The sequence below is a fragment of the Barbatula barbatula genome, assembly GCF_947034865.1.
Source record: "Barbatula barbatula genome assembly, chromosome: 2".
NCBI lineage: Eukaryota > Metazoa > Chordata > Actinopteri > Cypriniformes > Nemacheilidae > Barbatula > Barbatula barbatula.
Genome location: NC_136767.1, coordinates 28,144,714 through 28,157,251, shown reverse-complemented (window position 1 = coordinate 28,157,251; position 12,538 = coordinate 28,144,714). Strand labels below are relative to the sequence as shown.

General features: G+C 36.9%; 1 protein-coding gene across 1 annotated transcript in view; it reads right to left on the bottom strand.

Annotated features, from left to right (window-relative positions):
* Positions 1 to 4,626: 4,626 nt before the first annotated feature.
* Positions 4,627 to 12,538, bottom strand: part of ppil2 (peptidylprolyl isomerase (cyclophilin)-like 2) — a 22,241-nt gene continuing 14,329 nt past the window's right edge. The window contains exons 14-19 of the mRNA XM_079471854.1: positions 10,659 to 10,776; positions 9,903 to 9,959; positions 7,657 to 7,729; positions 7,371 to 7,433; positions 7,154 to 7,296; positions 4,627 to 5,491 (exon numbers count right to left, since the gene is read on the bottom strand). Coding sequence (XP_079327980.1) covers positions 5,392 to 5,491; positions 7,154 to 7,296; positions 7,371 to 7,433; positions 7,657 to 7,729; positions 9,903 to 9,959; positions 10,659 to 10,776 — 554 coding nt within the window. The 3' untranslated portion in view covers positions 4,627 to 5,391. The remainder of the gene's footprint in view (positions 5,492 to 7,153; positions 7,297 to 7,370; positions 7,434 to 7,656; positions 7,730 to 9,902; positions 9,960 to 10,658; positions 10,777 to 12,538) is intronic.

The following is a 12,538-nucleotide window of genomic DNA, read 5'->3' as shown; positions in this document are numbered from 1 at the left end:
TTATGGACAAACCTTATGGACAAACCTATGGACAAACCTATGGACAAACCTTATGGACAAACCTATGGACAAACCTTATGGACAAACCTTATGGACAAACCTTATGGACAAACCTTATGGACAAACCTTATGGACAAACCTTATGGACAAACCTTATGGACAAACCTTATGGACAAACCTATGGACAAACCTTATGGACAAACCTTATGGACAAACCTTATGGACAAACCTTATGGACAAACCTATGGACAAACCTATGGACAAACGTTATGGACAAACCTATGGACAAACCTATGGACAAACCTTATGGACAAACCTATGGACAAACCTTATGGACAAACCTTATGGACAAACCTTATGGACAAACCTTATGGACAAACCTATGGACAAACCTATGGACAAACCTATGGACAAACTTATGGACAAACCTTATGGACAAACCTATGGACAAACCTATGGACAAACCTATGGACAAACCTATGGACAAACCTTATGGACAAACCATATGGACAAACCTTATGGACAAACCTTATGGACAAACCTTATGGACAAACCTATGGACAAACCTATGGACAAACCTATGGACAAACCATATGGACAAACCTTATGGACAAACCTTATGGACAAACCTATGGACAAACCTATGGACAAACCTTATGGACAAACCTTATGGACAAACCTATGGACAAAGCTTATGGACAAACCTTATGGACAAACCTTATGGACAAACCTTATGGACAAACCTTATGGACAAACCTTATGGACAAACCTTATGGACAAACCTTATGGACAAACCTTATGGACAAACCTTATGGACAAACCTATGGACAAACCTTATGGACAAACCTTATGGACAAACCTTATGGACAAACCTTATGGACAAACCTTATGGACAAACCTTATGGACAAACCTTATGGACAAACCTTATGGACAAACCTTATGGACAAACCTATGGACAAACCTTATGGACAAACCTTATGGACAAACCTTATGGACAAACCTTATGGACAAACCTATGGACAAACCTATGGACAAACGTTATGGACAAACCTTATGGACAAACCTTATGGACAAACCTATGGACAAACCTTATGGAAAAACCTTATGGACAAACCTTATGGACAAACCTTATGGACAAACCTTATGGACAAACCTATGGACAAACCTATGGACAAACCTATGGACAAACCTTATGGACAAACCTTATGGACAAACCTTATGGACAAACCTTATGGACAAACCTTATGGACAAACCTTATGGACAAACCTTATGGACAAACCTATGGACAAACCTTATGGACAAACCTTATGGACAAACCTTATGGACAAACCTATGGACAAACCTTATGGACAAACCTTATGGACAAACCTTATGGACAAACCTTATGGACAAACCTATGGACAAACCTATGGACAAACGTTATGGACAAACCTTATGGACAAACCTTATGGACAAACCTATGGACAAACCTTATGGAAAAACCTTATGGACAAACCTTATGGACAAACCTTATGGACAAACCTTATGGACAAACCTATGGACAAACCTATGGACAAACCTATGGACAAACCTTATGGACAAACCTTATGGACAAACCTTATGGACAAACCTTATGGACAAACCTTATGGACAAACCTTATGGACAAACCTTATGGACAAACCTATGGACAAACCTTATGGACAAACCTTATGGACAAACCTTATGGACAAACCTATTGACAAACCTTATGGACAAACCTTATGGACAAACCTTATGGACAAACCTATGGACAAACCTATGGACAAACGTTATGGACAAACCTATGGACAAACCTATGGACAAACCTATGGACAAACCTTATGGACAAACCTTATGGACAAACCTTATGGACAAACCTTATGGACAAACCTTATGGACAAACCTTATGGAAAAACCTATGGACAAACCTATGGACAAACCTATGGACAAACCTTATGGACAAACCTTATGGACAAACCTTATGGACAACCCTATGGACAAACCTATGGACAAACCTATGGACAAACCTTATGGACAAACCTTATGGACAAACCTTATGGACAAACCTTATGGACAAACCTTATGGACAAACCTATGGACAAACCTTATGGACAAACCTTATGGACAAACCTTATGGACAAACCTATGGACAAACCTATGGACAAACCTATGGACAAACCTTATGGACAAACCTTATGGACAAACCTTATGGACAAACCTTATGGACAAACCTTATGGACAAACCTATGGACAAACCTTATGGACAAACCTTATGGACAAACCTATGGACAAACCTTATGGACAAACCTTATGGACAAACCTATGGACAAACCTTATGGACAAACCTATGGACAAACCTATGGACAAACGTTATGGACAAACCTATGGACAAACCTATGGACAAACCTATGGACAAACCTTATGGACAAACCTATGGACAAACCTTATGGACAAACCTTATGGACAAACCTATGGACAAACCTATGGACAAACCTATGGACAAACCTTATGGACAAACCTTATGGACAAACCTAGGGACAAACCTATGGACAAACCTATGGACAAACCTTATGGACAAACCATATGGACAAACCTTATGGACAAACCTTATGGACAAACCTTATGGACAAACCTTATGGACAAATCTATGGACAAACCTTATGGACAAACCTTATGGACAAACCTTATGGACAAACCTATGGACAAACCTATGGACAAACCTATGGACAAACCTTATGGACAAACCTTATGGACAAACCTAGGGACAAACCTATGGACAAACCTATGGACAAACCTTATGGACAAACCATATGGACAAACCTTATGGACAAACCTTATGGACAAACCTTATGTACAAACCTTATGGACAAATCTATGGACAAACCTATGGACAAACCTTAAAGAAATGGAAAAAACCTTTTTATAGAATTGCTGAATGCTAAATGTTATTTAAACTGTCTTAGTAATAAATTATCAACTTATGTTACAAAGGAATTTAAATACAAAACATGGTAGTCTATATCTGAGATGATGTTTTAATCTGTGGTACCTTTAAGAAGCAACGCTGTGTTTTCTCCGCAGAAGAGTTCTGAGTAATTGTGCCGTCAGACAGGATGATGGTGAAGCGCTTTCACTTCACAGACTCAACAATTTACAAGAAAATCAACACAAATTGGACACGCTGGAGGAAACACTGCCGCATCAGACAAGATGTCTCTCCAAATATTGGCCATTACGTTTTTAAAACCAGGCTGAATAAGTTCATCAAGTAATTTAACTAGTATAAGCTTTTATATTGATTCATAATTATAATATTGAAAAAAAGTTCAAACTTTTGCATTACTTGGCAAGAAAATGTAGCTACATCACCGCTCAGTATTTATACTTTAAAACAAATCCCGTAAAAAATTATTATTTTTTTGTCAGCTGAAGTGAAAGAAATATACCGTAAAAAAAGTTTTGTCCTGTAGAATTACAAGATATCAGGATATATAATAAATCTTTCTTATAAATTTGCTGTATTTTTCTGTAATTTTAGCTTTTGACTGTATTTAAAAAAGAAACTGTAAATATTGGTAGCTTTGGTGCCAGAAAAATACGGTATAAAATAAAAAAATCCCTGTAAAATGACGTTTTCTCATTACGTTTTTGGCCATTTCAAAACTATATAATAATGTTTACGTGAAAAATCTGTGATTTTTTTTTACAGCGTATCTTTACCTGTAAATAAATGAAAACAAAACTCGACAGAAAGGTTTGAAAGAATAAGTATATACTTTAAGGCATTAGAGACACATGGAGGTTGGAACAGCATCACTTCAGCATAAATCCTCAGGCAAGTTAATGCATTTGGTAAACAGTTACAGATTTGGTTCTCTCTGAACTCTGACACTAAAGAGAAGATGCTTGAACAATTGTAGTCACACCAGACTGAGCGAGTGACACAAACAACATATCAAACATAAATAAAAGGTCTCTGATCGCTCTCAAACGTTTGAGCGGGTCATGCAAGAGACAGATGCAGCATTACATAATGTTTCTGAGCTGTCCACAAGATGTTCACATCACCTGCCCGCACACCTGTCTGTATCACTCAACTCTTCGGTCTCAATGACTTTCTCAAAGTTTGTGAGTTTTCCAAATTGCATACTCGTACTATTTCAGCAATATACCTACAGTTTAACAAAAGAAAGCACTTGTGAGGTCTCCTTAAAGTTCAATTTCATATAAAAGTCTAATTGAAATCAAGTTTACAGCATGCAGCGCACAGGTACCCTGAACAGAGCGAAAGAGAGCGAGAATATTGCCAACACAAAGAAAAGGCCAGTAAAACGTTTCAGAAACGGTAAGTTTGGCACGTTTAGCAAAAAACGACTCGCTCAGCGAGAACAGTGCAGGACAAAACAAACGCCAGCAGGAAATCCCCTCAGGAAAACACATTAAAACTACACAGAGATCTCCGTCCAACACCGATCAGAACATAAGAATGTCCTGCTGGAGGGAAATCACAATACCTGCACGTGAGACCAAATACGGTGAAGTGAAAAAGCATTTGTGTTAAAAAAAGACTTTCAATGACTTAAAACCGAATTTGATCATTTCTGTAGAATAAAAGGAAACGCATATCTATCAGGATTTGTTTTATTTCTACTTCTGTTACAGAAAAACGAACAGGATGGCGAGTAAATAATGATGAGGTTTTTTATTTAAGCCTTTGACAAATATGTCACTTTCACATTTATTAGTTACGGTGACCCATACCCACAATGTGACCTCTTCATTTAACCCATCCAGAGTGTTGTGAACACACGTACACCCGCAGCAGTGAGCAGATATCATTTCACAGCTGTGAGAAGAGTTATGACACTGAATCCCGAAGTTAATAAAAAAAAAAAGCATTTATTAAGACATGGATTGCAAAAAAACACTTGAATCTTATTTAAAGGGTGTAGATTTTTCTAGATCAAAAGAACAAAAACCCTGACACTCAATTATGGTAAAACTGTAGGGCTGTATAATGATCAATCGCAGAATAAACGTTCAGGTTTACATAATATATGTCTGTGCATATTTATTTTGTATTTGTGAACACAGGAAATATTTGCATGCATAAATGTATATATAATTTGAATTACATATAAACATTCATTCTTAAATATACGCATGTATGTGTTTATACATTCAAAATAAGTATACACAGCCTTGTATTATGCAAACACAAACTTTTATTCTGCGATTCAACATTAAACAGCCCTACAAAACTGTATGACTTTCATCACTCAAATACAAAAAGTAAATAAAGATAATAAAGACACTTCACGAGTGGGTCACGAGCGGTCCAACATCTCATACTGTGTCCAAAACCAGACAGTCCTGTAGCTCGGAGTTCCTCTACCACGAGCTGAAGTCTCCTAAACCCGTTCTGCCTTTGGGTTTCTTGGCAGGTGTTTCACTTGTGGAGGGTTTGTCACTGTCTGGATGGGAATGTTTCCTGCGGATGGAGAGTCAATGAGACAGGAAAGTTTATTATGGTGCTGTAATTGATTCAATAATGATCATCCGAGTCTTGACCATTTCAGCGTGTTTCAGTTATTAAAGGACGGAGCGCCACCGCAACAGCTCTGGACGTTTAAGCCCAACGTTGTGTGTTGTTGCAGTTGATACACAATATTGAACCAAAACAACAAACAAATAATGCTAGACTGTTCTTAAGCCCTATGTTTTTTTTTTTAAAGGTGAAGTAGCAACGGGATGTTGAATTGTACAGAAAGCTATGAGAAATGGAGCTGTGATCCAGAACTCTGGTGTGAGCAGCAGGTTTGTAGATTTGTGCGAGTGTGTGTGTGTGTGTGGAGAAACAGTAGGGTTGTGAAGGATAATTAAAAAAAATCTCCTGCGGTTCTCTGTAAACACAGTTCATTTCCTGATCCCCGCTGTGCCGCGGGACAAACCCCCTGACACCCACAAACACCCTGATGTGCTTCAGACTTCTGATTAACTAAAAACCATTCACTTTAAATGTTTGTACAGAAATCTCATTCACATGAGAACTGTTTCACGCCAATGAAGAACCCGGTGAGGAATATTTTGCAGTAAAAAAAACTTTGCTACATGAATGAAACAATGAACATCACACGAAGCTCTCGTGTTTTTTATCCCTAAAGAAAAATGATGTATAGGTTGTGTATAATATGTATAAATGGTAAAAATATGTATACAGCCGTGGGAAAATAATAATTGAATCGGCATTTCTACACTCCTTAAAAATAAATATGATACAAGGTTATTCACAGCGCTGCCATAGAAGAAACACAAAGCTTCTTTGGATGTTAAAGGTTCTTTGTGCAACCTTTTATACAGAAAAGCCTTTTGTAGCACGTTTATTTGTAGTATTTTTAGTGTAGATGTACTGTGTTCATTTCAGTCTAGTGTCTGTTGAATTTCAGCAAAAATCAAACCTCAGGAGTCACATTAAGTCATCAAACAGCAATATGAAAGACTGACAGCATAAGACACATCATAACTGCTATAAAAATGGAGGTTATCACATAATAAATATTTTTTGAACTTTTAAAATTCTTTTTCACAATTAAAAGTGAATATGAACTTGTTTTCTTGCAGTATTTGAGGTCTGAAAAAATACAAAGCGTTTTCTGTTATTTTCACCTGTTTCTTCCGTTTTCATTTTTCTGCAAACAAATGCAAATCGAAACCATATTTTATTTGAAATTTCCAAGAAATATTGTGTATGAAACAAGAATGATCATTTTACCTTTACACATAGCTGTAAATAGAAAATTCAGAAAAACTGAAAATAATTTAGAAATGGTCTCTGAAAGGGTTTTCCGCCGCTGTAGACTGAACGTCCTTTAAGTCATTATGGACAAAACCTCGGCCAAAAACATATCAGACACAAGCATAAATGCAATGAATGTAACTCAAATGTTACTTCATTCTTCATTGCTGTGAGATAACAAATCTTTTTTAAATAAAGAAGTATTTTAATATAATGTCATGTAATGTAATATCATGTTATGCGGTTCTCATATACTTGCAATGCATTTAATACATACTTTAGTATCCCCTCATCAAATGACCCTCATGTTGTCATACTCCAAAAGGTTTTTCTTCATAAACGTGTGTGCATACTCACTTGGCAGCCGTGTTGATGTATTTGCCCACTCCTGATCGAAAGGTTTTCGGCTGCGATTCTTTCTTTGCTTTGCTGGTGGAAGCAGAAGCTTGCGCTCTCTCCTCCTCCTGTTTCTGGGCCTCTTTCTCCCGCTCGGTTGTGATCTAAACGCACAGCATCATGATTTAAAAACGCACAAAAATCCACCGACTCCCTTTATACACATACACAAACTCACCTGTGCATCCGCTTCTTCATAAGGGTCCACGAATACCGAAGCACTCAGGATTTTGATCTCAGACTGAAAGTGTTTAAGAGAAACAAAGAGATAGACTGAGAAACAGAATAAAGCACAGATGCATTTCGTTTAGGTAGCCAAACAATAGCTTGAAGGTAAAAACAACATTTAATCCAAGTATTATCAGAATAAATAGGAATTTTGTCAATAAGAGCATGCACGGCCAATCCTCCAATCACATGGCAGATTTCTGATGCTACGGAAGTGATGAAAACGGCTTCGGCACCTTGGGTTTGTCTGTCTTAGGATCACTTTCAACGTTCTCCAATGCTGTGAGAGCCTCAAATCCACCGACCACTCTAGAAAAAAGAAAGTGAGAGACATAACCAAATCAAAATCCTGCTGAAAGTCATTGTTCAGTGCCAAGACCTGAAAATGTCTCTCTTAAACCACCAGACATCGTGTTTCACAGGAGTCGGAAACAGGTAGTGAACCACATAAGAATGAATAAATGACAGAGTTAAATTTTTGCAATCTATACAAGTAAACCCACCACCTTTTCTCATGTTTGTTTTGTCAGGTTTACATGCACACGTGTGTATTTTCTTCACGCCATTCCTGAGAAGTTCTCAAACCGGTCTCTGGTTTCTAGGTTCCCCATTGGCTGAGGCTGGAGGGGCGTGTGTGCATTCTTACTGCACGTGTACACATGCATATGTACTAGTGGCGTAACGGTTCAAATTACTCACGGTTCGGTTTGTGTCACGGTTTCGGTTTGTGCTACGTTCAAAGAAAAGGGACTACTGACAAATCAAAAGAAGATTAAAAAAATCAAGCTACACGTAACGGCACCAATAAAACAACAGAGCAAAGCAGAAAATAAAATACTGTATATATACCTTTTAAGGTATAGAAATGGATTAAAGTAATCAAATAAAACGCAAATGTACAAATTAAATAAAGATGAATCATAATTGAAAATACAGAAGCTATTGAGTCACAAACAATGAGTGATTTTCTTGACTTAACTGACAGCAGGAATATTCTGCTGTCGCTTTAAGAGGAACGCAACGTTCCAGTACACAGATACTGTACACATGCATTATTTTTCTTCCTTTTCGTTCATTTGCTTAAGACATAACCTACCATGTTTTTTTAAGATACTCGACAAGAGGGGCATGTTGACCTACTTCCTGTGTGAATTTGTCCCTTTAAGCGCAAGACTTCAAAGACAACTCAACATTTAAGCCACTTTCCTTTTGCTCGCTTCGGATCTTCTCACAGCGCGCGAGCGAGTTTTCTTGTGCATAATCCTGCACTTAAATGTTTAAGTTGGCAAGGCTTGAATGAGTTTAGTTGAAACAGCAGGTCTCACAACACCCAGGTGATGACAGCATAAATAACCGGTCACATTACAGCATACGTCAATCCTATTGAAATTTGTCTATGTAGGTATGAAATGTGTATCCATTGACACGCATACATTAGCTGAACTTTGTCAGTCTGTTTTACGCATTATAATTTTTAACGAACCATATGATGAGTTTGGTCCACTTCAATAACTGTCTGGTTTGGTTCAGCTACAAAATCAGACATCAGAAGACTACAGAGAACGGTTCGGACTGCTGAAAGGATTATTGGTACTCCCCCGCCCACCCTTCAAGAACTGTATACATCCAGAGTGAGGAAAAGGGCTAGGAAAATCACTCTAGATCCCTTACATCCAAGTTACCCCATCTTTAAACTTTTGCCATCTGGCCGGCGCTTCAGAGCCGCAAATACCAGGACAGTCAGGCACAAGAACAGTTTCTTCCCCCAGGCAATCTACCTCATGAACAGTTAAATGTTCCCCACTTATGCAATAAAAATGTGCAATATCCTTATATTTATTGTTAACCCCTCCATCCTAGTACATCTCTGCATCTACTTAATCCTATCCCATTATAATTTCTAGCACAATTGTTTATACACTTATTTATTTGCCTATTTCTTGTCTGTGTGTTGTTGTCTCTGTGTACTGGAAGGTTATGTCACAAAAACAAATTCCTTGTATGTGCAAGCATACTTGGCAATAAAGCTCTTTCTGATTCTGATTCTGATAAATGCGTCGTCAGATTTAAAATGAACCGCGGTCCAAGCGCGTGCAGAACAGTTGGGTTACAATTTTTACCGAGAACCGCTACACCCCTACACGCATAGGATCCACATAGATTTCCGGCTGAGGGCAGCGGTGTGAGTGAGCACGAGAGTTTGGTGCAGATCTATGCCAACAAACCTCTGAATTCCACAGCTTGAGCCCAAGGATTTCAGCTCGATGCCAAATACACAAGACATTCCCTGAAAGTCTGTGTTGTGTATTCTGCGTGTTAACCGATGCATTGCTGACCTGTGACAAAGAGCAGTTCTGTCGGATAAACTCTATAACAAACACTATTATACAGCACGCAGTGGTCTGCTGAAGTGACTGCTCGGCGAGATGTGATGTACAAGTCGATATGTTTTACTAGACGCAAAACTACATTTAAGATTTACCTTCCAAACACGGTGTGTTTCCGGTCCAGATATGCGCATGAGCGGAACGTTATGAAGCTGAAAGAGAAGAAAGTGGACAAGGAGTTTACAAAACAGAGATGATTTATGTGTAAAAACTGCAACTCCTTAAGGAAATACCAGTGCTTGCAAACTTTTTCTTAAAAGATAAAGATTAAAAAATATATTTGGTGTGTTTTGAAGAATCGTGTATTTATGTAAATCAATAGGGGGTTATTCATACATAGTATAATACATACAAACTTTTATATAGTTTTTTTAACAAATATACAAATTTAACCTTTAAAACATGCAAAAGTCTTAAAATTAGTTTTGTGAAAAATTTTAGGCTTAGTTGTGATATGTTTGTATGTTTTTAATAAAGCTTAATTTTTTTTAAAAACTATATAAAAGTTTGTATCTATATCATCACCTCTGTACAAAGCGTAACATTTAATATTGCTTAAGTCATATGATGTCAAGCTCAAATTTATTTGACAAGTCGAACTCATTTTATAGGCTTACTATTGGCCGAGACTCATTTTTACGCACTTTGCATGTAGTTTTTTGTACGATACAAAAGTTACAGATTGCAGCTTTAAGGTAAAAAAACGTTTTTTTTTTTAGTTAGTTTGTTGAACTGTCAATTTGATGCGTTTAACACATTCAATACTTACGAATATCATCTCAAATATAAGAGAATGCTTGAATACTATCATTACAATGCAACTATCGCATTGAGCAGGTCCAAATACTCACAACTGTGATTTATTTGTGTTGGGTCCCGAGTTAGCCATGCTGAGAATACCACGACCCGTGTGAGACAGATTGGGTTTGAATTCATCCTTAAATGGTCTCCCCCAAAACGATTCACCGCCTGCACAGAACAACAGAGAGATGATTGACAGGTGGAGGAAAAGATGATATGAATATTAGCAAACAAGCGAGATTAAGAGCGATGGCAGAAGGCCAACAAAACAACGACAGCAGTTTACCTCAATAAAACAACAATTATCGGTACACAACGTCACCACGTACAGACACACATTTAAATACACGTCTGTTTAAAAAAGCCTCATTTGTGCGTTTTCTTTAGAAAGCAGGAGTGTTGCTTTCTTGTGCAACACTGGAAGAGTAATTAAAAGATGACTTAATTAAAAAAACTAAATTGATGCTATGACGAATTATATTTTCTAAATCTCTAGTTCCCTAAATCCACGGCAATGAAAAAGTCACCGCTGAAAGATTTCATCTGTACATCTGTTAAATTTCAACAGAACTGAAATCTGCAGTTTATGTTATATGATGCGACCCGGACTATCCCTTTAAATACCATCAAATCATTTAAAAAGCTCAAAGCCAGCACCGAGTGTCCCGAGTTCTCGTGGAGGATTGCATATATTCAGTTGTTGAGCAGTAAAGCAACATCTACTCTTTACCATCAATCTGCTTTTTGAAAAGAGTCCATCGTGCGGCATTTCTGCATAATTTATGACCCTGCTGACATTTTCTACACACCCCACCCATACTGACTTGATTAAAAAGAAAGAGGAAAATGGTTATCAAGTGAATAAAGGTAATATATAACATTTCTGAAATGTTTTGGGAGTACTCGTATGTCCTTGTATTTGGATATGCTTTTTGAAAGAATTGCATCCCTTTCTAGTCTTTTTTTACATGCATTTCTAGTAATTCAACTTGCATGCATGCATGCATACGTGAATATATAAAATAAACATTGACTCTTCAAACCGCGGTATACCTTGGAACGGGTATTAGGGCGATGCCTAGTCCAAACACGATCAAAGCCATCAGAAATATCTAAATTAAACTGTTTAATATATCAAAGAACAAATCTAATCGTTCACTAATGACTTTTTATTGCTGCACGTGTTAAAGTAAAAAGCAATATTACTGTTCATGAATCAAATTTGTTTAAGTTTACTCAAATTAAAACTTTGAAAACGTTCCAAATGTTGACCTTAACATTACTGGAAAAACTTAAAGGAAACATTTTAATTTAAACTTTTAAGTTTAAAGCAGTCAAATTTTTATAATAAACTAAAATGAAAATGAAATAAATTCATCTTATATAGCAACATTAAAAATAAAACAATAAATTATAAAATGACAAAAGTATATACCAAAATAGCTAAAACTTAACAAAAATACGAAGAATCCAAATATAAAAGCTAATTTAAAATATTAATAAAACTAAATTCAAAACTATATAACTATAATGTGAATTTCAGACTTATTCAGATAATATTGTTATTAGATATTGACAAACACATCCCGGTGTGTAATATGTGGCAGGGATGACTCAGGTTAGTCTACTAGTCTTGAAATCTATAATTCATAAAAGCTCCACCATAAAAGCATCATGTCTCCCTCTGTTCAGCGCTTCATAAACACGTGTGTGTCGTAAAAAAGAGGAATGTTTCAAAACAGGAACCAATCCCACACTAGTCAATCAATGCATTGATGCAAAATCTCCCACTTGATTTTTCATCCATTTCTAGTTCGCCTGCCAAGCACGCACCTCAATGTGTGTGTAAACCAAACTGTGAAAAGATTTCCGGCTTCTGGCCTGAAAACTTAACACTTCAGCTATATGTGAGATTTTAACACCCGTGAAC